Raw genomic sequence first — 25086 nt, 5'->3', positions numbered from 1 at the left:
AGAAGTATTCATTGATTAATATTATTTTGTTTTGAGAAAGTCAGAAATGATTCTAAGAAATAAGCAATAATAATAAAAGACATAATTAATACATTGTATCTCTTTTAAGCCAAAGCACACTTTTTACCTCAAACAATACAGTTCTAACTTTTACATTCTTAATTTCCTTTCTCCAAAATAGGACTCCATTTTAAATAGAGTTCATTTGAATTGAGTTCATAATCTAAAGTCACTTTTCCCACAGGATGTTTTCATTTCAGTACATAAACTGCTAAGCGGCAAATGACTAAGTCAGTTATAAAGAATTTGTACCACAGTGAATGATAATTTATAATAACTGTCAATAGAAACCTACAAACTTCTACACCCAAGCCTAAAAGTTACTATAGTATTGAGGTCAGAGCAAACATGATTCTTCCATTTGGTCAGATTTCATTTACTAAATAATACTGTCAAGAAATCCAAAGAAGAAACTTTAGTGGGTTCTTCCAAAGCTGCATAATTTTCCAAATGATTTTCCTCTGGTTGCAGAGCCTGTTCAGTCCTTCAATCCTTTTTTAGTCGTTTAGCTTTTGCAGTGTTTTCTTGGCATTTTGTTTCTTCTTTTGCTCCTTCTCCCTGGCCTCAATCATCTTGGCCAATTTCCAAGACAGTACAGCACTTGCTAGGAACAGTGGAGTAAGGGCCAAAATAACCGCTGTAAGGAAGCCATATGGGTCCTTTGCAGCCCATTCCACAACATACTCAGCCCAAGGCTTTATATCAAACATCCTCTCTGCAGTCTTATGAAGCCTGGGGCTTATGCTTGAGTAGCGATCTCTAACTTTGTCCTGCTATTATTAGTGACCCAGGACAATCACGACTTCAGATGACCCTTGGTAGTCTGTCTTCTTGAGTTCTACTGTATACATCTGAGAGATGATTTAAATTCTATACAATTGGCTAGCCTGTCGGGGCCGCAGACCCACGGGGGCCACGTTCACTCCTGCCCCTCGGCCTTGGCGAGCGCGGGCCCCTTGTCGCGCAGAGCGGAGGGTCCTGGGGGACCCTAGGTTGGCCCAGCCATACTTTGCGCCACCGCCATTTCTACTGGACACTGGGAGAAAACCACGAAAACGGCAGCCAGCAGCTTCCCCTACCTCGCCCCAGGGGCTCGGATCGATCCCTTCCAACTCTAAAATCCTATGATTCAAAGATACAGCTAGACTGTTTATTGTTCTCTTCTGTATGTAGTCAACTTATATATTCACCCTTCCCATTCATATATAGTACAGTGATACTTATACGCACTTACTTAAAGTTATTCCTTTGCCATTCCCCATGTATGGGTTTTTCTCTCTCCTCTATTGGTGTTCCCATTACAGCCTAGTTCAGGAGCTTGTCCACAGTGGGCACTTTGTAAATGTTGACAGACTAATAAGAGAGGTCTGTGTATAGTAACGACTATGAGTCATTACTCATAATTACTCATACAGGCATATATTTGAATTCCTACAGGACTCCTTTGGACTCACACAGGCATGTATTCAAATCTTAGCTCTACTTCTTGGGCAAGTTTCTCTCTGGGCCTCCATGTCCTCATCTGTGAAATGGAGTAGTAATATTAGCTTTATCAGATGAAATGAAATAGAATTGTTTTAAGTCCTTGGAAAAATAGTAAGTATACAATGGATGGCAGATAGAATTATTTTCGTAGTTGCTATCAGAGTGAAAGTAAATCTATTTAATACTTATATAGGGGTTTTCTGACTACACAGTAAGAAGCTTAGGAACAAATTGGTTCTTCCCGCACCTGCTTGTTTCAAAATATTTTCTTCTAAATAGTGTTCTTGGTTATACCCTAAAGCCTACTTAAGTCTATTCTCCCCTTCCTAGCAGCATATATGATTGGCGCAAAGAGGAATCAACTGGAAATGAGCAAAAATGGAGAGACTGAAGTGGGCATGACTTTAGCCTAGCCAGAAAATCTATGCCAAGGCCCCAGCTGGTCTGAAGCATCCTCATGGGGAGTACCTGGCATGCAATATGTCCCTGCTGGCTACCGAGTGGGCCTCCAGCTGTGGCCACTGGAGAACTGGCCCTGCCCTCACCCTCTTGTTGTGCTCTGCAGAACAGGGGAAGTGTTCAAATAAGCATCCCCTCGGGGGCCCTGTGAGCCCCTCCAGATAGGTCCTGACCTTGGTTAGGCCTAGTCCAGCATGGACCATGGCCTGAACTGCAAAATAGTCGACAAGAAAGGAGGGGAGAATAAAGCACAGATGCTTTGTAAAGTTTGTAATTGTGGTAAAAAACACGTAATGTAAATTTTACTGTCTTAATCATTTTTATGTATACAGTTCAGTAGTGTTAAATATATTCATATTGTTGTGCAACAGAGCTTCAGAACTTGTGAAACTAGGCTGGGAACAGTGGCTCACACCTGTAATCCCAGCACTTTGGGAGGCCGAGGTGGGTGGATCACCTGAGGTCAGTAGTTCAAGACCAGCCCAGCCAACATGGTGAAACCCCATCTCTACTAAAAATATTTTTTAAAACTCTCCAGGGGTGGTGGTGGGCGCCTGTAATCTCAGCTAGTCAGGAGGCTGAGGCAGGAGAATTGCTTGAACCCAAGAGACGGAGGTTGCAGTGAGCTGACACGATGCCACTGCACTCCAGCCTTGGCGACAGAGTGAGACTCCAGCTCAAAAAACAAACAAACAAAAACAAAACAAAACAAAACAAAAACTTGTGAAACTAAACTCTTCCCCATTAACCAACTCCCCACTTGCCACCCCGCCTTGTTCCCAGCAACTGTCATTCTATTTTCTGTTTCTATGAATTTAACCACTTTAGATACCTCGTATAAGTAGAATCATACTTTATCTTTTTTATGTGACTAACTTATTTTTCTCATCATAACATCCTCAAGGCTCATTATTGTTAACCTCAGTGGCATTATTCACAGCAGCCAAAAGGTGGAGGCAACCCAAGTGTCCATCAATTCATGAATAGGTAAATATACACAAATGGTAGTATATCCATACAATTGAATACTGTTTGTCCATAAAAAGGAATAAGGTACTGAGACATGCCACAATGTGGATGAACCTTAAAAACACTATGACACATGAAAGAAGTCAGTCCCAAAGGCCACATGTTCTATGTTGGTATTCATATGAAACTCCAGAAGAGGAAAAGCTGTAGAGACAGTAAGTGGATTAGTGGTGGGCAGCACTAATGGGAGACGGAGGCAGGAAGATTGCTTGAGCTCAGAAGTTCACCACCAGCCTGGGCAACATAGCAAGAGCCCGTCTCTTAAAAAAAAAATTAACAACAAAAAAAATTAGCCCGGCATAGTGGCATGCACCTGAGGTCTCAGCCACTGGGGAGACTGAGGCAGGAGGATGGCTGGAGCCTAGGAGATTGAGGTTGCAGTGAGTTATGATTGCCCTCCTACACTCCTGCCTGGGTGACAGAGCAAGACCCTATCTCAAAAAAAAAAAAAAAAAAAAAAAAAGGTGTAGATTAGTGGTTGACTAGGACTACAGGGATGGGGCAATGGAGGTAGAGTGATAGCTAAAAAGTACAAGAGTTCCTTTCTGAACTGATAAAAATGTTCTAAAATTGACTGTGGTGATGGTTACACATACCTGTGAATATACTAAAACCCATTGAATTGTATACCTTTTTTTTTTTTTTTTTTTTTTTGAGACGGAGTCTGGCTCTGTCACCCAGGCTGGAGTGCAGTGGCGCGATCTCGGCTCACTGCAAGCTCCGCCTCCCGGGTTTACGCCATTCTCCTGCCTCAGCCTCCCGAGTAGCTGGGACTACAGGCGCCCGCCACCTCGCCTGGCTAGTTTTTTTTGTATTTTTTTAGTAGAGACGGGGTTTCACCGTGTTAGCCAGGATGGTCTCGATCTCCTGACCTCGTGATCCGCCCGTCTCGGCCTCCCAAAGTGCTGGGATTACAGGCTTGAGCCACCGCGCCCGGCCTGTATACCTTATTTTTTAAACCACTGTATTGAAGTATGACTGATATACAAAAAGTTGTACATATTTAATGGGGATAAGCATACACTCATGAAACCATCACCACAATCAAAGCCATAAACTCATCCATCACCTACAAAAGTTGCCTTCTACCTCCTTTATATATTTATTTTTTTTTAATAAATTTGTTTCTTTTGTGGCAAGAGTACTTAATATGAGATCTACCTTCTCAGCAAAGTTTTAAGTATACAATACAGTATTGTAACTGTCGGCTCTATGTTGTACAGTAGATCTCCAGATTTATGCATCTTGCATATCAGAAACTTCGTACCCTTTGAACAATACCTCCCCATTCTTCCCCACCCAAGCGCTGATAACCACTATACTACTCTCTGATTCTATGAGTTTGACTATTATAGAGTTGTCATAAAAGCGAGATTGTGCACCCTTTGTCCTTCTGTATCTGGCTCATTTCATTTAGCACAACTTCCTCCAGGTTCTTCTATGTTGTTGCAAATGAGATAATTTCCCTCTTTTTTAAAGGCTGAATAATATTCTACTGTATGTATGTACCACATTTTTTAATCCATTCATCCATTAATGGACACTTAGGTTGATTCCATATCTTGGCTATTGTGAGTAATGTTGCAGTGATTATGAGAGTACAGATGTCTCTTCAGAATCCTGACTTCAACTCCTTTGGATGTCTACTCAGAAGTGAGATTGCTGGATCATACCGTAACTCTATTCTTAACTTTTCGAGGAACTTCCATACTGTTTTCCGTAGTGTTTGCACCAATTTACATTTCCACCAACAGTGTACAAAGGTTCCCTTTTCTTCACACCCTCACCTTTACACTCACACACTGGTATCTTTTGGGACTTTTTTGATAATAGCCATTCTAACAGATGTGAGGTGCTAGCTCATGACTTTGATTTGCATTTCCCTGATGATTAGTGATGTTGAGCACCTTTTCATATACCTGTTGTTCATTTGTATGTCGTGTCTCATGAAATAGCTATTCAAGTCCTTTACCCATTTTTAAATAGGGTTTTTTTTTGCTATTGAGTTATGTGAGTTCTTTATATATTTTGTATATTAACTTCTTATCAGATAAATGATTTGCAAGTACTTCCTTGCATTCTGTAGTTTGCTTTTTCACTTATTGTTGTTTCCTCTGTTATACAGAAGCTTTTTAGTGTGATATAATCCCACTTTTCTCTTTTTGTTTTTGTTACCTGTTTTTTGTGTAATATCGAAGAAATCATTGCCAAGTCCAATGGCTATGAGTTATTTCCCTGTTTTCCTCTAAGAGTTTTATTGCTTCAGGTTTTACCTTTAAGTCTTTAATCCATTGTGAGTTGATTTTTGCATATGGTGTGGAATTGTGCACTTTATATGGGTAAATTGCTTAGTATATGAATTATGTCTTGATAAAGCAGCTTTTGAAAGAAGATCCATACATGGCAGCAGCACTGAGGGGACCTGGTGCGGATTTGGAGGAGGAAGATTCGGTCTCTCATTTCTGTTTTCTCTGCGCTTCTGCTTCATCCTTCTTCCTGTCTGAGCTGGGCTTTCTCTACTGGCTCTGTCTCTGTCCAAGGAGAAAAGTGGCTTGCTCTACGTTCTATGGCTTACTCTATATTCCAGCCAGCTGCAGTGCCCATTAAGTAGAATCTCTCACCTGATTTCCAATTTCCTGGACAGAGACATTTTGCCCAGCGTGGTCGGTGCCAGGAAGCAGGGCTGCCTGGTCCTTGCAGTCAGCACCCTCCTTAGTAAAACTGTGCAAGATGAGCAGTTCTGACCCTCAGAGGTAACAAAAGTCCATTTTCAAATTTTTTTAGATAGAACCACCATGCAGTGAGCACCTTCCATGTGCCATGTACTGTGTCAACTGCTTTCACCTCTCTAACCCCATTTAATCTCTGATTGACACTGTGTGAAAGCATGTGCTGACTCAAAGAAAACATTCTCAATTGGATTCAACTTGTGGCACATGCGTAATGTCACATCAAGGCCACAGCTGGTAAAATCATCTACTCAAGGGTAGCAAGAGGCCTCCTGCAATGGGATTACCAGCCACAGAATCTGGTTACCAGAGGGTGGTGTATTTATCTCACCAAAACACAGGGCTAGGGCTTACTCATGGTTAGTGAGCCATAGTAGCCAATAGAGAGGTGTTTCTAAAATGTGCTTTAAAACCCAATCTACTGGGAAGAGAGTCTGTTGCAAAAACCTATTTGGTTTTTGAACATTAGTCATCTGTGTGTGCCCTATTTAGAAGTCCTCCTTGGCCTTTGGTTATCCAACATCACTCTTGAGAAAGAATGAGTGCTAGTTCCTGAGGTTGAAGATGGAGAGCAAGACACAAGGAAAATCCATATATTTTTAACTTAATCAGTGTCTGTGGAGTAGGCAGAATCCAAATCCAAACCACATTTTCCAAAAAGATTTTCCCTTAATTCTTAAATCCGTGTGTATTATATGAGAAATCTAATCCGTATGTTTCTTACTCATTTACACTTAACTCATCAAAGCGTTTCCTCTGAAGAACTATTTGATGTCCAAGGAGACCGTAGAGACTTTTTCCTTTTTCCAAGCCTTTGTTCTTAGAAATAAAGAAGCTGCTGAAGTTGTATATGCAAAGAATAAATGAACTTGAACCCCAGAAAGGTTAAACTTTGTTTCAAGTAGGTTCTATCTTCGGAAGAAACAACTTTGGGAATGAGCTCTTTTTCTTTTCAAGTCTTTTTTTTTTTTTCTTTTCTTTTTTTCTTTTTGTGGGGTGGGGGGAGTGGCCTCCATTTGGATGCTTGAATTTTTTGTGCCAAAATAATTCCCCCTTCAACGGATGGTAGGCACTATTAGGATATCAAGTCCACCTCCTCAAGGCACTCTGAGACGGTCTTCAACTTTTAGTCGGCAGAGACCACACCTAATATTGATCTTTATCTGGTAATTTGTGGCAAAATCTACACAGAGGGAGATGCATCCTTCTGAGAGTCCAGCATATGTGATGGAAAGAACAGAGCCCACTGATGAGAGAAGTGCCATGAAACCATCAGCTGGGCCACCTCACCTGTCCTCTAAGCAAGACCACGCCCAGGCTAACTCAGAGAAAGTGAGCCCATAGTTAACTTCTTTCATCCCCCACACTCTGAAATTTCTTCCTGAATTTGCGAACATTTGTCTCTATCCTTCACTCATGTCACATTTCATTGCCTGTCTCCTAGCATAGCTGTGACCTGGGATTATAGGGGATGGGAAGAGGTGCAAGATGCTGTTCTTGCCCCTGAGAGGTTCATCATTTGTTTCACTGAGATACAAAAAACCCAACTGAGAAGATCACCAGATGTGCTCTTGGTAAGTGTTCGGGACTTCCAAGAAGGGAAGGATGGCCAGGGAGTGACAGAATGGGAAAAGCTTCCCAGAGCAGGTGGACCCTGGAGTTGTGAATGACAGCCTGAGCATTGATGCACCATATCCAGAAGGCACTAGGCACCCAGGGCTGGCATGCGTCGGACACTCCTTCCAATTGATGTGTTAAAAATCTTTGCTTGAATTTCACCTGCTAGAGAGACTGAGGCTGAGTGCAGAGGGCATGCAGGACTGAAGGGCCAGGGTGGACCGTCTCTATCGCCTCTACAGTTCCCAAACACATCCACCCCACCCAGCAAAACCAGAGCTGTACAGTCAGTTACCTGCCGGCTCAGTGCCCGTCAGTTACTACTTCTCATGGCCCTCGGGAACTTTACAGCCCACCCAAAGTGCTGTCTTTGTTTTCTAGTAAACACATATTTCTTTGTCTCAGTCCATGTCTAGTGAAATGAGGTTTCAACTCCCCTTATGATCTGTTATGGGATATTTATCTAACTGAGATGATGTGAAATTTGTGCAAATATTTGGCTCAATGTGTAGAGAGAAGGAACAATGCTGAAGAAGAGAAAACATGGTCTAGGAATGCAGCAGTGGCTGTTTCTCCTACATGCCAGCCTAGTCCTTGGCGTCTTACAAGCACATTCTTAATTATCTATAACAGCACCACAAAGCACATATGGTGAAGCCTGTTTCACAGAGGAAGAAGGAGGTACATAGAGGCTAACTCATTTACCCAGAGGCAACTAATTAGGAGTGAAGTTTGGATAGGAACTCATGTTTCAGGGTGGGCACAGTGGCTCATGCCTGTAACTGCAGAGCTTTGGGAGGCTGAGGCAGGAGGATCACTTGAGGCCCCAGGAGTTTGAGACCAGCCTGGGCAATATAGCAAGACCTCATTACTACAGAGAAAATAATTAGCCAGGCATGGTGGCTCACGCCTAATAGTCCCAGCTACCTGGGGAGGCTGTGGTGGGAAGATGGCATGAGACCAGGAGTTCAAGGCTGCAGTGAGCTGTGATCATACCACTCCACTCCAGCCTCAGTGACAGGGCAAGAACCTGTCTCTAAAAAAAGGAAAAGAAAAAAAGAAACCCATATTTCAGTCAATGACAGACCGCATATACAATGGTGGTCCCCTAAGAATAATCTTGGAGCTGCCCTACACAGATATACCATTAAAACATTTTTATCCCATATTTTTACTGCGCCTTTTCTATGTGTAGATGTGCTTAGATACACAAACACCATTGTGTTCTAGTTGCCTGGAGTATTCAGCATGATAACATGCTGTACAGGTTTTTAGCCTAGGAGCCATAGGCCATTCCACATGGCCTGGGTGTGCAGTAGGCTATACCGCCTAAGTTTGTGTACATTCACTCTGTGATGTTTTGCACAATGGCAAAATCGCCTAAAGACACATTTCTCAGAACATATTCCATCATTCAGCAGCACGTGACTGTGTAGGGCTAGGTCAACACAGGATAGCTCTTGCTGATCCTAGCCTGCGTTTGTCCACTAGGCTATGCTGCGTCTCACTCAGATGAAAGGGAAGAGCCCTTGGTGGAGACTTCTGGAGGACTATAAAGGAAAATTGGGCCTGATTGCAAAGAACTGAATGCTGACCTCATGCTTCCCAGTTTTCATGGGCTGTGATGAACAGGATGGAGTGGCGGTGGCAGACTAGAGTAAGGAAGAGCGATGAGGAGCCACTGAGAAACCTGCAGATCCAAGGGAGAGATAGGGAAACTGGAAGCAGAGACAGAGAAGCTGGAAGCAGGGGAAATGGAACCATGAGCAAAGAGAGAAGAGGCTTTGGTGATTCTGCCTTATTAAGGGTCAGAGGTGGTGTTGGAGGGAGAGGAGAGTTTCTTGTCCTGAGAAAACACTGGTGACAGTGAAACTTGGATGTCAAAGAAAGGCATGGGTTTAAGGGGAAAAAGGCTGAGTCTGTCGTGTTTGAAGTTCTGGAGAAACTTCAGCATCCAGGCTTCTGGTCTGTGCTGGAGAGTGGTTAGTGCTGGACCAGAGGACTCGCCTCACACTGAGTTACTGAAAGCCGTGGTGGGAACTGCGGATGGATGGGACCACCAGGTAGAAAAGCCGAGCAGCTCCTGAACAGTGGACCTTTGGGATCACTACACTGTGTTTCTCACAATTCAGCATCGCTGCTTCTCAGTGGGGCTCTGCTGCCTCCATGGGAGAGCACTGGAAAGTAGAGGGGATGCTTTTGATTGTCCCAGTGGTTGAAGGGTGGTATAGGCCTTCGATAAATACACAGGGACACGGGGAAACAAGATGTTCTGCAATGCAGAGGGCAACTCTGCAAAGTGAAAAATTTCTCTGGGGTCCTCTGGATTTGTAGTTATCTCATTGGGCGTTCATTTAGGTGAAAAATCTATTTTGAAGTCTCTGAGCCCAGAACCTAATTACAATTTCCATATATACCTATATATTTTGCTTCATTTAAATTTATATGTATTTTTGTAAGAGTGTAACCATATAAATAGAGAGAAAATTGTACTTTGTTTTGTTGGAATTTGATTGAACTGTTTCATTTCAGGAAATCACGTTTCTGCTGGCAACATCACTTCTAAAATTTGAGTGACTACTCTGCATTGACACCTATCTCATTAGTGGTGATTTTACATATTCATTGAAGCATCTGATTATTTTGTATTAAGTGCTCTTGTCTAACAATAAATTAAAATATATATTTTTCTCTATAGATTTCTTTCCTTTTATTTATTCTTTATACTTACAGTTAGGTCATTATATTTTTTTAAAAAATTATGTGTGCATATCAGTTATTTCATCTATACAGTTTATTTCAGGAGAGTGAAGAGAGTGTTACAAATTCATTGTGATAAGGAGGGGTTGGAACTGATGGGGTTGAGAACCGCTAGTTCTAAACTAGCACTATCCAGGAGAAATAGAATAGGAACCACAAATACATTTTACATTTGCTAATAGCCACCTTAAAAAAATAAAAGGACGGAGTATTACTCAACCTTAAAAAGGAAGCAAATCCTGTCACATGATTTGACATGGCTGAAGCTTGCGGACATTATGCTAAGTGAAAGAAATCAGTCACAAAAAGTCAAATACTGTATGATTCCACTTATATGAGGTATCTAAAATATATAAATTCATAGAAACAAGAACTGGTTGGTTGCCAGAGCTGAAGAGAGAGGCGTATGGGGAGTTTTTTAATGGGTATAGAGTTTGAGAGTTGCAAGATGAAGAAGTTCTGGAGATCTGTTTCACCACAATGTGAGTACACTTAACACTACCAAACTGTACACTTAAAAGTGGTTGAGAGTGTAAATTTTATGTTATGTGTTTTTTACTATAATAAGAAAATTAATAAGAGTAGGCAATACTAATTTTGATAACATGTATTTATTTAACTCAAAATACTAAAAATACTATCATTTCAATATGCAATAATCTAAAAATTACCACTGGGATATTTTATATTCTCTTTCTTGCACAAAGTCTGAATTCTGTGTGCGTTTTAAACCTACAGCACATATCAACCAAGCCTGGCTGCATTTCCAGTGCTCAGATGCCACACATGGCTAGTAGTTACAGCAAATGCTAACGACACTTGTTGAGCAGACCTTCAGCACCAGGCATTGCTGTGGGTCCTTTACATAGAATCACTCTTCCCATCCTTGGCCCTATGAGGTAGGCACCAGGAAATTGAAGCACAGAGACCTTGAATAGCACACTTAATGTCAAGAGAAACTGTGGCCAAGTGGAGAGCTGAGGCCAGGCATTCTGGCTCCAGAGCCCGTGCCTTAATCACTGTACTTAGGCACCCTCGTGGGGCTTTTCTCTGGGACTCCTGTTCTGGCCAAGTGGGAGTCCTCTTTTCCCAGTGGGATACTAGCAGTGTGCTTCCATGGGCTTGCTCTTCCATGGGCTCGCACATTCCATGAAAGCGTACTCCTGGCATCCCTCTGGGAAACTGAACCCTGGCTGCACAGGTTTTAGGGCGTCAAAATCTGGCTGGCCCCCAGGGAGCCAGTGAGACTTGTCTCTCCCTGCTTCCTGCTGAGCACAGCAGACGCTGGCCAGCCCATCTGCAAAGAAGAAAGAAGCCTGGGTTTGCTTCATAACCACCTTCAGTGTTCTCTATTCTCTACATTCCCATTAGGAGAGGTAGTGGGCCTGGTGAATCAAGACAAAACACACAGATGTGGCGGAGAGACGATCCCGACACACACATCTAATAAGGACTTGCTACCAGGACCTTGCTGGTGAATTGCTTGCATTCCAATAACTTTTTCTCCTGAGTTTCCCTTAATAAAGACAGATTTCTTCATTTCCTGAGGCTCCCTCAAGATTATACTGACAACTTCCCCATTAATTATCAAATTATGCCCCGTCACAAAATGATTACATTTGCTTCCTACCTAAACACTTCCCCTCATTTGTGAAAAGTCTCATTTAAACTAATATGCTTTTAACTTGCTCAATTTCAACACCTCCATAGAGGCTACTAATGAGCTGATTCCTTGCCCAGCTGGTCCCTCGGCCCTTCCTTGTGTTCTCCGTTCCAAGACCAATTTAGATCTTGCAGTAGGGGAAAGGGGAGGACTCACCCTTTGAGCTGAATACTTGGTGGGAGCCTTCTTGAGTGACGTGTATACTTAAACACAGGACCTTGAGTTTGAGCCCCCCACAAAAGTGATACTCCACTTGCTGCTTCCAGAAATGTGAAAATTGCTTTAGAGTGGGGCCACAGGAGCAAAACAACCTCCCAGTTTCAACGGGGTAGCTTAATGAGTCAGGTAATTAGACCCAGACTCCCTTTACAGGGGCCTCTTAATTATTATTTAATAAAGAGATGATTCCAGGCTATGACCCGCAAGGCTGGCGGCATTACAACCGTGAAGCTGAAGAAATACTTCCTCCCAGATGTTGTTCTCCTCTGGCAGGGAGACAAAGGTACTCTGAAAAGACCCCTTAGCCTTTCCTTATGGAGAATGTCATGTGCCAAGCAACTCCTCTTCCTGGCACTGTCTTCTCCAAGGTGTCAGATGGGTCACTTCACTGGAGTGCTGGGAATCAGGTCAGTCTGTTCCTCTGATTAACCCTGATCTCATTCTGCTGGCAGCAGGCAGTAGCCTGAGGCCCTGCTGCCTTCTGAAGGCTGCCCACTCATGCCAAGGCTGCTGGGAGCAGGAAGAGCTGACAAGCGTACACCAAGAGCCAGGCTGTGTTCTAAGTGCTCTCAATGCCCTGCCTCCTTAAATTTTCACACAATGTCATTATACTTCCCTCCCCATTTTACAGATCAGGAAACTGAGGCTCACTGGGGCTATGCACACTGTCCAAGGTCACACAACTAATAGTTGGGAGAGCTGGGATTTGAACCCACACACCTCTAACTCCAGAGCCTAAGGGCTTAACTTTTATGTCATATTGCTAGGGATTAGCTGACCAGGGAGAAAATTATTTGGCTATGTTTTCACGGCCAGAACTTGGGTGGGTTATCCGAGTGCTCCATTGTCATCAACATTAATGATGTATCATGATCTGGCCCCTGTCCAGGGGCATATAGAGTCAATCATGGTGACCCCATCCAAGGCATATTCCTTAGACTAGAGGTCCATTATACCAACCAGACCAATAGGAGGCCCTCCCTGGGATTTTTCATATTGGAACTTAAAAAGATGGGTGCAGCTTAGCATTTGTGAGGCCCAAGTTGCTACAGGTTATGATCCAGGTGCATGGAGAAGACAACATTGACAACACACGGAGGAAGAATTCCAGTAATATTTGAGTCTTTGATTCCAGTCCCTGAGGCACAACCGTTGTGTTTGCTATAATTTAGTTAAGTGAACCAACCAACTTCCCCTTTTCACTCAAGCTAGTCTTAATTAGGTTTCTAACTCCATTGCAATCAAAACAGTTCTAATAATCTATGCTCTAGAATTTGATGTACTGGGAACAATGGTGGAGTCTCTACAGGGTTTTAAATCTGTACTTTTACCATAAGCCAGAAATTCTGTGTTAGCAGTGAAATAATATCATATTAAAGATTTGTGCTGCATTAAATTAAATTAAATTAAATTAAATATTCTCTGGTCACAAGGGACTAAAAACTAAAACAGCTTAAGCAAAAAACAAAAAACCAAGGGGTGGAGGCACTACTAGAATACCAGAGCAACCCTGAATCCAGGGAAGAGTGGGAGACCCAGACAGGCAGCTGAGACATGGGATAGAGGTATGAAGACCAGCAAGGAGGCTCTTGTAGTGTGGGCTGTGGCAATGGCCCACAGGAGAGATGATAGGGCCAGAACCAAGGCAGTTGATTGTGGGCCAGTTATAATGGAGTCAAGAGATATTTTGTTGATAGAAGTTTTTAGACTTGGTGATTGATTAAAATTGGGGAGATGACATTGGAGGTGCCCAGGGTGATTCCCATGTGGAGGGTGATGCCGTTAGCTGAACAGTAAACGCGGGAGGCAGAGCAGATTTCGGGAGGTGCTGGAGGAGCAATAGGTAATAAGCTTGGCCGTGGGTAGCTGGCTGGTGTCCAGCTGGGAGTGGCTCCTTGAAGCTAGCATGCTGTGTTCTGGCATCATGACGAAGGTGTGCTGTGGCAGTCACCTGCTGGTCACAGCCTCAGTCCTGACCCACTCATCCTAACCAGGGCCTCACACCCCTTTCCATCTTTCTCTCAGCTCTCCCAGTCACCAAGCAGTCTTCTTATTTTTGTCCTTGCATTACCCAGCAGATTTGTCAGGACTGGTATTATCTCCCTGGTAGAACTTGGGCACCTTTCCATGGGATTCTGCTCCTTCCTGCTGCCCAGTTGAATTGACCCACCTTGGATAACTTCCTCCCTGGAGTGGCGGGAAAGGATGGCTAGCACTGTTAAAAACAAACCAAGGAGACCTGCTGTGGAAAACAGACTGCAGCCAATTTGGCTCTCATAATTCTTAAGTTCTTTTTGAAAGGTATCTATGGCCTGCCTTAGTTAAAACAAGATGAGGATTAGAGATCCCCTCTACTATGGCTACCCATCCAAGGGGTATGTGTAGGTTGCACTGAAAGTAAGACCCAGACCAAATTCTGCTATATATATAAACATTTACTGATAAGCAGGCACTATAATACACATAAGTATTTTTCTAAGCTTGATGAGATGTTTGTTCTCTATATGACACATATCTTGCATGATGAGAAAATGTTCTAGTGGCAGAATTCATGTGGGCTACTAGTCAGATTCAGGCCAGACAGCATAGAATCATCTGTTATGTGTGTGTGGCATAAGACCAGATGGAGTCTTAGGCTTGGTGGGACATTATGAAAGGTGTAAGCTGTTGAGCTTGAAAAATTCTTACACTCTGTGCACACAAGCATGGAGGGCCCTTACCGTGTTCTTAGTCATCCATATATCTTGTGAACAACTCATTTCATTAATGAAAAACTAGTTCTAAACCCATTATACAAATGAATAAACGCTCTGGTGCTGAAGGAAGACAAAGATTGCTGAAGCTCTTGCAGAAGCTACCTCTAGAGTGTGGACTTCCGATTAGAGCCTTTCAAAGCTAATGAAACACTCTGGAGTATGTATCCCTGATCAGAGGACTTCACATGTTAGTGGATCGCTCCTAAGGTGTTGATTAAAAAGAGCACACATCTCTCAGTTGATGCTGAAGTATTTAAAAATAAATTACATGCTGTATCATTCAAACCATGCACTTTCCTCGGAACTTTTGCATAAGCTGTTCTCTGCATACACTATCTTTATCCTCTTCTCGTCCTCTTTGCCTGAAAAGCTCCTATTCAGTCTTCAGGACTAAGTATAGGCTGTCATCTCCTCCAGGAAGCCTTCCCTGATCCTCACTCCAACAAGGCTAAGTTGAGTGTCTCTCCCATGTGTTCTTGTAACATCTTGTGCTACTTGCTACTTCTTAGTTTTGAGAGTGAGCAGTCTCTTCCTTTGACTTGACTGTAATTCCTAGTCCCTGTATCCCTAGTATCAAGCCAAAGAGGTACTCAATTTGTTTGTAAAATTGAATTAAATTCAAAAGAGACTGATGTTGTTTTCCTTTATCTCTGCTTCCCACCAATGTATCAGAAGCGGGATCGCCCAACTGTGTACTTGGCCAAAGATTATAACTGATGAGAAGGAATGGATGAGAATAATTTGGAAAGGGCCAAATATAGAAATATTTTTACTTGTTTTCACTTTATTTATTTATTTTATTTTTTGAGACAGGGTCTTCCTCTGTCACCCAGGCTGGAGTGCAGTGGCACAGTCTCATCTCAATGCAGCCCTTGCCTCCTGGGCTCAGGCGATCCTCCCGCCTCAACCTCCCGAGTATCTGGGACTACAGGCACACACCACCATGCCTGACTAATTTTTGTAATTTTTTTTTTTTTTTTGTAGAGACGGGGTCTTGCCCCGTCACCCAGGCTGCTCTTATACTCCCAGGCTCGAATGATCCACCTGCCTTGACCTCCCAAAGCTCTGGGCTTACAGGCATGTGTCAACATGCCAGGTCTGTTTTCACTTTAGATGCTCCAAGTGTTCACTGAGTTTGCTCTTAGGGTAAGCTCTGGAGCTGGAGTTGTGGCGAGGATCTTCTGCACCAGCTGAACTCTGATATTTATCCCGAAGAGAAGAAAGCAGCCAGAAGGCTTATTCATCCGATGTTTCTCTAAGAGTCAGGCATCGACCTTCTCTATGAGCTGAGTGAAGGTCGGTAAGGTGCTGTCAGCCAGACAGAAAACCTATCGGGAGGCTGCCGACCTCATTTTGCCCACCACAGTCCAAATATCCAGACTTGAACTTGACATTTGCCAAGGTACAGTTAAACAAACGGTGGTAAAATGATGCTCACCTATTTGGCTCCACATCAAAGTAGCTAAATAGAGTTTTCAATGTTAGAATAGACTCAGCAGAAATATTGAGAGACAGGTCAGTTATTCAGAGGTACTGTTCCTTTGCAACTCTGAACTTGTAATTTTAAATATGACCAGGCCTATTATCTCATTGAGCATTTTGTTTCACTTAAATGCGAAGAAGGAAGAGAAGACGATGTGGCATTTATGAATTCAAAATACTGTGAGCAAAAATATTGCTGTTTTCAGAGGTTTCAGGAGAGGAACTGGAAGAGCATCATTCCTGTCTCTCTTCTGCTCTTTTAGCCACAGGCCCAACGTCCTCTCCTATTCTCACCGCAACCCTCTTAGTCCTACATGCTACTGTAGACTCAGCATTCTGGGGCATGAGCACAAGGCAGGAATGTTCTACAACACAGTGTCAAGAAAACCACAACTCCAGGAAATGGACTGGACAGTGGCCACCAAGAACCCCTGAGCCCACCTTCAGTTAGAGCTGGACAGGTATGGATGGCCGGGAGCTTGCTATTCTTCCTTCTCAGTGAACAAGGGAGCTTCTGAAAAACTCTCAGATAAAAATTATTTAAATGAAGCTCACTCTTAAATAAAATCTGATGGGTTTGTACACTTGGCTCTGGTGCTTAGTAAAAATGGTCAAAAATAATAATAAAAGGCCAGGTGTGGTGGCTCATGCCTGTAATCCCAGCACTTTCGGAGGCAAAGGCAGAAGGATCCCTTGAGGCCAAGAAGTTCCAGACCAGCCTGGGCAACATAGTGAGAACTTGTTTCCACAAAAAAATAAAAGAATTAACTGGACATGGTGTCCTGTAGTTCCAGCTACTTAGGAGGCTGAGGTGGGAGGATCACTTGAGACCAGGAGTTTGAGGCTTCAGGGAGCTGTGATCATGTCACTGCATAGCTCATTACTCCAGCCTGGATGACAGAGCGAGACCCTGTCTCAAAAAAAAAAAAAAAAAAAAAAAAAAATAGAAAAAGATCTTCAAGCCCTCATCTGAAATATCTGGAGGGCCAGATGTGTTCTAGAACTCAGAATTTTTCAGAGTTTAGAAAGGTAACATAGTCACTGACAGCTCAGTGGAGTCTGGGCCAGCCTCTCCGCAAATCATCCCGTGAGCATTTCTGCAGCAATGTATGATGATTCATCCCAAGAAAGGCAACAAGACGGTGATGAGCTTGCATTAATTCAGGCCAAGTCAGGTTTTGCCACCAAACGAATTATGAAAAAACTTTTGGTTTCCAGAGCTGTCTGAATTTCAGAACTTCTGGATGGGGGATCATGGAGCTGCAATCACATTTTCCTGAGGGGCTATTGCCCAGCTTATCTTTTTTAAGAAGAAACACTTTGACTTCCACTACACTACTTAGGAAGCCACAAACCAGCACATGGGTTTGGGCTCAGAAGCCTGACACCCTGCAGGTAAAACACTAGGAATCCCTCTCGCGAGCATTTCCTTTTCAGAGATTTTCTGACTCTGTGTGTATGTTTTCAGTTTTTCTTTCTGCGTTCTGCTTAAGGCATTGTTGTCACCCCTGTGGATCCCCACGATTGTGAAACAAGACAGAATAATGGTTAAGGGCTAACACTTCGTGCTCAGAAGGAACTTGGTTGAAATCTTACCCCTGGCACTCTTTAGTTGTTTGTTAGATTCTGGGAAGTTGCTTACCCTCTCTGAACCTCAGCTTACTCAGCTATAAATCCTCTTGCAGGGCTGTCATAAGCATTAAATGAGACTACAAAATCGCTAACATTTATGGAATGCTTGCTCTGTACCAAGCACTGTATTAAGAGTTATACATGGAGGGTTATTTTATCAAACAAATACCATCCCTATTTTATAGATGAGGAAGCTGAGGCTCAGAAAGTTTACCCAACTGAAGCCATGTTGCTATTAAATGGAGAAGCTGGTATTCAACACGAGGTAGTCTAACTCCTGGTACCCTTAACTACTCTGCTGTAATGACTCATCAGATGGTAGATAAGATGTTTTGCACACTCTTTGGAACACACTGAGCTTTCAGTGTAAGGTAATTATGATGTCATGGTGATGACGATGGCAGTGATGGTGATGATAAAGAAGGATCAAGTCTTACAGGAAACAGAATCTGGAGGAAGATCATTGAGTGACCTGGTTGCCAGTGATTATCCATGTAGTACTCCTGACTTGATGCCCTAGGGATTACCCCCAACAGCTCTATCAAATTCTTTTTAAGTAGGGTCCCAAGTATAACTTGTGCCCAGATTTTTAAATGTTACTGGTCAGGGCCCGGCGCAGTAGCTCACGCCTGTAATCCCAGAACTTTGGGAGGCCGAGGTGGGTGGATCACCTGAGGTCAGGAGTTTGAGACCAGCCTGGCCAACATGGTGAAACCCAATCTCTACTAAAAATACAAAAAATTATCAGGGTGTGGCAGTGGATGCCTGTAATCCCAGCTACTTGGGAGGCTGAGACAGGAGAATCGCTTGAACCCGGGAGGCAGAGGTTGAAGCAACCGAAATGGTGCCATTGCACTCCAGCCTGGGCAACAAGAACAAAACTCTGTCCCCAAAAAATAAATAAATAAAATGTTACCAGTCAGTCTTCCATGCCCTCTAGCTCAGTGGTTGGTACAACAATACCACTCCCAGTTCCTCAGGAAACAGACTCACAGGCCAAGATTTAAGTGCAGAAAGTTTATGGGCAATTGCTCTAAGGATCCACAACAGTAGGGAACAAAGAAAATAATGTAACTGCACCAGACCACTCTGGTTCAATTTTTATGTAAGAAAGTTGTGAGCTGTTTTTCAGTTGCCAGGATCCTCCAGATTGAAGATCACCTAACCTGAACATGCCTGGATGAACCAACGACTCAACCATGGGTGGAACCTAAGGTCTCAAACTGGGGAGCAGGGACTGAATGAAGAAGCAGACCCTGAATGGCAGGATATGGAATCCAATCAGATGGAGCTCTGGTGTCACCTCATGGCAGGATCTAGTCAGATCATGCCTCCCCGGCAGCACTTCATTGAAAGACTCAATCAGTCATGGCTCATCACCATATGTCTATAAAGCCTGACCCAGTCCCCAGCTCAGGAAGACAGATTGGAGTGTTTCCTCCTGTTTCCTTCACAATTGGCTAGAAATAAAGCCTTTCTTTTCTCAAAATCCAGTGCATGGTATTGACTTTTATGTGCATTGGGAAGTGAGCCCATTGATTGTTTGGTAACAACAGGAATGGGCAGAGAGAAGAATTGCACCGTGGTGCAGTCCCATCAAAGACTTCTGCCTATCCCACAGAGAATGCTGGGGCTAAGATGGTCTGTGGGAGGCAGAATTCTAAGGCAGTCCCGAGAATTCTCACCATCTGGTGTACACACCTCACATAATTCCTGAACCTGTGAATATGATGGAGTATCAGTGCCCATGGTTAGGTTACTAATCTATTGACTTGTTAATCAAAAGGGAGATTATCCCAGTGGGACTTACCTAATCAAGTAACTTCATAAATGGGCCTGGGCCCTCCTAGAAAGTGAGACTGAAAGCATGAGAAGGGATATTGAAGAGCCACGTGGCAAGAAGCAGCTGTTGGTCTCTGGAATGGTCTGTGGTCAACAGTGAGAAAACGGGGAATTCAGTCCTACAGCCACAAGGAACTGAATTCCATCAACAGCCTGATTAAGCACGAAAGAGGACCCCAAACCTGAGATGAGACGGCAGCCCTGGCAGGCACCTTGGTCTCAGACTGCTGGGACCTAAGTAGAGGACCCAGTTATGCTGGGCCTGGGCCTCTGACTATGAGATAATACATGAGTGTGGTTTGTGATTTATTTTTTAAATTCAACTTTTAATTTTGAGATCACTGTAGATGCACATGCAGTAGTAAGAAACAATACAGATAAATCCAGTGTACTCTTTACCCATTTTCAACCAATGGTAACGTCTTGAAAAACTATAGTATGATGTCAGACCAGGATATTGACAAGATACAGAACAATATCGTCACCACAAATAGCCCTGCTATTATCCTTTTATAGCCACACCACCTTATCGACTGCATCTCCTCCTTCCAACACCCGTCTCAACCCCTGGCAACCTCTCCTCCATTCTCAATGTCTATAATTTTGTCATTTCAAGAATGTTCTATAAATGCTGTAATCAAGTATGTAACATTTTGGAATTGGCTTTTTTCACTCTGCATAATTTCCTGAAGCTTCATCCAATTTGTTGTGCACATCAGAAGTTCATTTCTTTTTATTGCTGATATTTTTTACCAATGGATGTACCACAGTGCATTTAGCTATCACCTGTTGAAGGACATCTGGGTTGTTTACAGTTTTGGGGCGACTACCAGAAAAACAGCTGTGAACACTTGTGTGATAAATACCTAGGAGTATTTATCCAGAGAAATGGAAACATGTTTACACAAAAATATAGGAGAGGTGAAGAAGAGATACAGTCATAGGAGAGATACAGTTTATACACATCCACACCAGCATTTGGTGTTGTCACTATTTCTTATTTTAGCCTTTCTGTTGCATAGTGACATTTCATTGTGATTTTAATTCACATTTCCTAATGACTAATGATGTTGAACGTATTTTCAAATGCATATTTGCCATCCATATATCCTCTTCATTAAGGTGTTTCTTCATGTCTTTTTCACATTTTCTGATTGTATTGCTTTTGTTTTATTTTTTAGTGTTGAGTTTTGAGAGATCTTTATGTATCTAGCTACTAATCCTTTGTCAGATATGTGGCTTGTAAATGTTTTCTTGCTCTCTGAAGCTTGTCTTTTCACTCTCATAATAGGGCATTTTACACAGCAAAAGTTTTAAATTTTGATGAAATCCAATCATTATTATTTTCTTTTATGGGTCAGACTTTTGATGGCAAATCTAAGAACTTTTTGCCTAGCCCCAGATCCCCATGATTTTCTCCTGGGTTTTGTTTTCTAAAAGTTTTATAGTTTTACATTTAAGCTTGTGATCTATTTTTGAGTTAATTCTTTAAACATATGAGATTTAAGTTGAGCTTCATTGAAAAGGCTATCTTTCCTCCACTGAATTGCTTTTGTACCTTTTGGTTGGGCATATTTTCTGGGTCTGTTTCTAGGCTCTCTATTTGTTTCATCAATCTATGTGTCTGTCACTCTGTAAATACCACAGCTCTATAATAAATCTTGAAATCAGGTAGATTGATTCCTCCCACTTTATTATTCTTTTACAAAGTTATTTTAGCTATTCTGGTTCCTTTGCATTTTCATATAAAGTTTAGAATAATCGTGTCTATATCTACAAAAATCTTGCTGGGATTCTGATAGGAATTGCATTAAACTTCCATGTAAATTTGCAAAGAATTGACTTCTTTATTGTATTGAATCTTCTAATCCACAAACACACAATGTCTTTCCATTTATTTAGATCTTCTTTGGTTTATTTCATCAATGTTTTGTAGTTTTCCACTACAAAACGTACAGTTGAAGTCCTGTACATGTTTTGTTAGATTAATACTTGTTTTTTTTTTTTTTTTAGCAACTGTAAATGGCATTTATTTTTTATTTTGGTGTCTATCTGTTATGGACACCAGATACTACCTTCCTAGCTGGTAGTGTTCCAGCATAGCTAGACTTCTCAAGACAGACTGATGGGGTGAGGGAGAACTAGAAGATCTCTCTCATGGTGGTCTAAGATCCATTTTTTAAGATTCCAAATTCCTGTGTCAAGTACTATAACTTCCATCTGTTATGGATGCCAAAATGAAATTGGCTTTTGTATGTTTGTATTACATTTTGCAACCTTGAGGAATTCACTTATTAGTTCTAGGAGGTTGTTGTTTTATAGATTTCATGGAATTTTCTACCTAGACAATCATTTCGTCTGCAAATAGGGACAGTTTTATTTCTTCCTTTCTCATCTACATGCTTTTTTTTTTTTTTTATTCTTTTCGTGCCTTTTGAAATTGGCCAGAACTACTTGTACTATGTTGAATAAGAGTGGTGAGAGCAGACATCATTGTCTTGTTCTGATCTTATGGAGAAAGCATTCAGTCCTTCACCATTAAAAATAATATTACCTCGAGCCCTTTGGTAGACACTCTTTATCAAGTTGAGGAAGTTACCCTCTAATTCATTTTTTTCTAAGAGTTTTTATCATGAATACATGTTAATAATTAATGAATAATTTTTTTAAATACTTTTTCTATATCAGTTGATAAGACTATGTGATTTTTCTCCTTTAGCCATTAGTATGGAAGATTACATCGAGTAATTTTCATATATTGAATCAGACTTGCATTCCTGGAACAAACCTTCCTTTGGAGAGTGGAGAAGACCATCAGGGAATGCTTTGCTGGGTTTTTAGCCACCTGATACAGGATGGTGAGAAGTTCAACTAGGAAATGTAGGAATAAATTTTCAGGGTGAGGTTAACAAGTACAGAAGTACTGACACATGAAACTGGCTTTCTTTTTCAATGCAACTATTTCAGGATGGCAGGAATGTTGAGCCCAAGAAGGAGAATGGCAGGATATGAGGCTAAGATACAGGTAAGGCAGAGCTCCAAGAGCTTGTATGCCATGCTCTGGACCTTGGCCTTTCACCTCAAGGTGGTGGCAACTACTGTGAGGCTAGATGCAGAGAATGATCCAGTAAAGATTGCCTTTTAGAAACTCAGTGCAAAGGGTGGACTGGAGAACAAATCCTGGAGAGGGGGACCCAACAGGGATACCACAGGAAGAGTTCAGGAAAGAAAAGATCGAGTCTTGAATTACTGAACTCATTGTCTTCCTTCTTCAAATGCTTCTCTTCTGAGCTACTGACTTTCCTCATTCACCCTTCTACCACTCCTACTGAAGGTCGTCTTAGATTCTGCTTTTTCATTTCTTCTACATCCAGTCAGTAGAGACTATGTCTTCATTCTCCCTGTCCCTTGGCTCTACTTGCTGCCATCAACTCAGCCTAAAGTATTCATGCTCTCCTCACTAGCCTCTACTTCTTACTTCTGTGTTTTTTCGACCTCCAACCCATTCTCCATCTTTGCTCTTGCTTTCATCTTTGAAATTCCTTGTGTTGTTTGTTTGTTTGTTTTGGAGACAGTCTTGCTGTGTTGCCCAGGCTGGAGTGCAGTGACATGATCTCGGCTCACTGCAACTTCCGTCTCCCAGGTACAAGCAATTCCCAAGCCTCAGCCACCCAAGTAGTTGGGATTACAGGCGCATGCTACCAAGCTTGGCTAATTTTTTCGTTATTGTATTTTTAGCAGAGATAGAGTTTCGCCATGTTGCTCAGGCTGGTCTCGAACTCCTGAGCCCAGGCAATCTGCCCGCCTGGGTCTCCCAAAGTGCTAGGATTACAGGTGTCAGCCACTGCGCCTGGCCAAAATTCCCTGTTTTAACCAAATCACTTCCATTTCTCTACAAAAGTTTCAGGAAGGGTCTGCTTGATCTGATACCAGTGAAACAGACTCCTGGCTGCTTGGGGGCAGGGACTGAGGTCTTAAAATAATTGCTTTGAGAGGTCTTGGGAGAGATCTTGTGTGAATTGTCATGGGGTTCCCAGTGGAGAGGCAGCCATCTGCAGATCTTTGTGCCTGAAGAACTACCTCCCCTTTAAACCCTGTTCGTTTCTCCTGTGTCCATTCCCTCAAGTAGACTAGCCCAGGATGGGCACACAGGAGCACTCATATGTACTTGCTGAATTGAACTAATTTGAATATTATTGTTTCAGCCAGCCTATCGCTTTATAATTTGTTTGTAATCTTATCTGAATTTCTGGGACTTTTCTTCTTGCTGAAAAGTCTGCTCCTTCTTACTTCAATGTTAGAAGACCCTCCCCTCTCCATACTTTGCTATGCTCAGCCTTGGACTTATAGAAGGCAGGAGTTCTGGGTGTTCCTTGGCCACTCAGATCCCCTGGCTACTGAGTGTGCACCAAGATGATCCCGCCAGGCTCTCAGGGCACTTCTTAGTCTGGATTGTGACAGCCTTGGGGTCATGAATTGAACTGTCTTTGTTAATTTTTTGGTACGGGATGGGGAGAGGCAGGCATAACACTCCCGTCTGCCCATCCAGGGATGGAACAATATTTATTTAGTAAATGATTGTTAATATTTGGTTAGATGTGAAATCCTGAGGAAGTAATTTCAAGAACACAAACCAACACCCAAACCTCAGACTCCCTAAATCTAGTCTGTCACCACCCCAGCCCTCACTACATATCGGAATGCCAAAGACTGAATTCTTTACCTTCCTTCATTCTCTTCCTCTCAGATCTGCTCCCTAAGCCCTCTTTAAGCCCCTTTATGTCACTACACAGCCCAGGCATCCACTCTCAGTACTATTTCTACCTGACTCCTCCTTCTTCTTTCTTCCAGTCCTAGGTTGTTTGTTCACACCTGTCATATCTCCATTTATAACAGCTATTAGGGAATTCCTCTTCAACCCCAGCCCTGTCTGCATTTGAGGACTATCTGCTCATCTCTCCGCCATGACCTCTGGCCTTGGGTCCTCCTGCTTCATGTGTCAGGAACAATGGTGGTGGTATCAACAGTAAGAATTGCTTTGAAGAGAGTCTTCAAGGTGGCTTTGGAGTGTTGTGAGGATGTGCTGGATGCTTGGTCAAAGGACAAGAGAACTTCAAAATGGAGACTTCTAGGAATCACCTGTGGAAGGGAATAGAAAAACACAATAGCAGATCACAAATTGCTCTTTGCCAAGGTTTTAGCTTCCATGACCCCCTATAAAAAAATCAAACCCTGATCCTCCAAAGTTGGCAGTGAAAGAAAAGAGCCTTTATGTGAATAAGGTGCCTGGATCTCATGGCCCCAACTCTTGGGGGAGTAGCTACCTCTTTAATCTTCCTGCCCAAGCCCTGCC

General features: G+C 42.5%; 3 protein-coding genes across 48 annotated transcripts in view; all 3 read right to left on the bottom strand.

The window, feature by feature from the left end:
* Nucleotides 1-25086, bottom strand: part of LOC126960839 (cytochrome b-c1 complex subunit 7) — a 1171628-nt gene that overhangs the window by 118670 nt on the left and 1027872 nt on the right. Inside the window, exon 1 of one of the 46 annotated variants that reach the window (XM_050800569.1) lies at nt 12900-12903. The exons of the other annotated variants lie outside the window; for them this stretch is intronic. The gene's annotated coding sequence lies outside the window, so the exon portion shown is untranslated. Of the gene's footprint in view, nt 1-12899; nt 12904-25086 lie in introns of those variants that run through there. 46 annotated transcript variants of the gene reach the window in all.
* Nucleotides 1-25086, bottom strand: part of CFAP418 (cilia and flagella associated protein 418) — a 1191950-nt gene that overhangs the window by 1124486 nt on the left and 42378 nt on the right. The window lies entirely within an intron of this gene.
* Nucleotides 558-844, bottom strand: LOC126960851 (small integral membrane protein 15-like). The gene has a single exon (XM_050800616.1). The coding sequence runs from the start codon at nt 768-770 to the stop codon at nt 558-560; it is 213 nt and encodes a 70-aa protein (XP_050656573.1). The 5' UTR covers nt 771-844.

The sequence above is a fragment of the Macaca thibetana genome, chromosome 8, assembly GCF_024542745.1.
Source record: "Macaca thibetana thibetana isolate TM-01 chromosome 8, ASM2454274v1, whole genome shotgun sequence".
NCBI lineage: Eukaryota > Metazoa > Chordata > Mammalia > Primates > Cercopithecidae > Macaca > Macaca thibetana.
The sequence above is the reverse complement of the archived record's forward strand: the minus strand, read 5'-3'. Positions and strand labels throughout refer to the sequence as shown.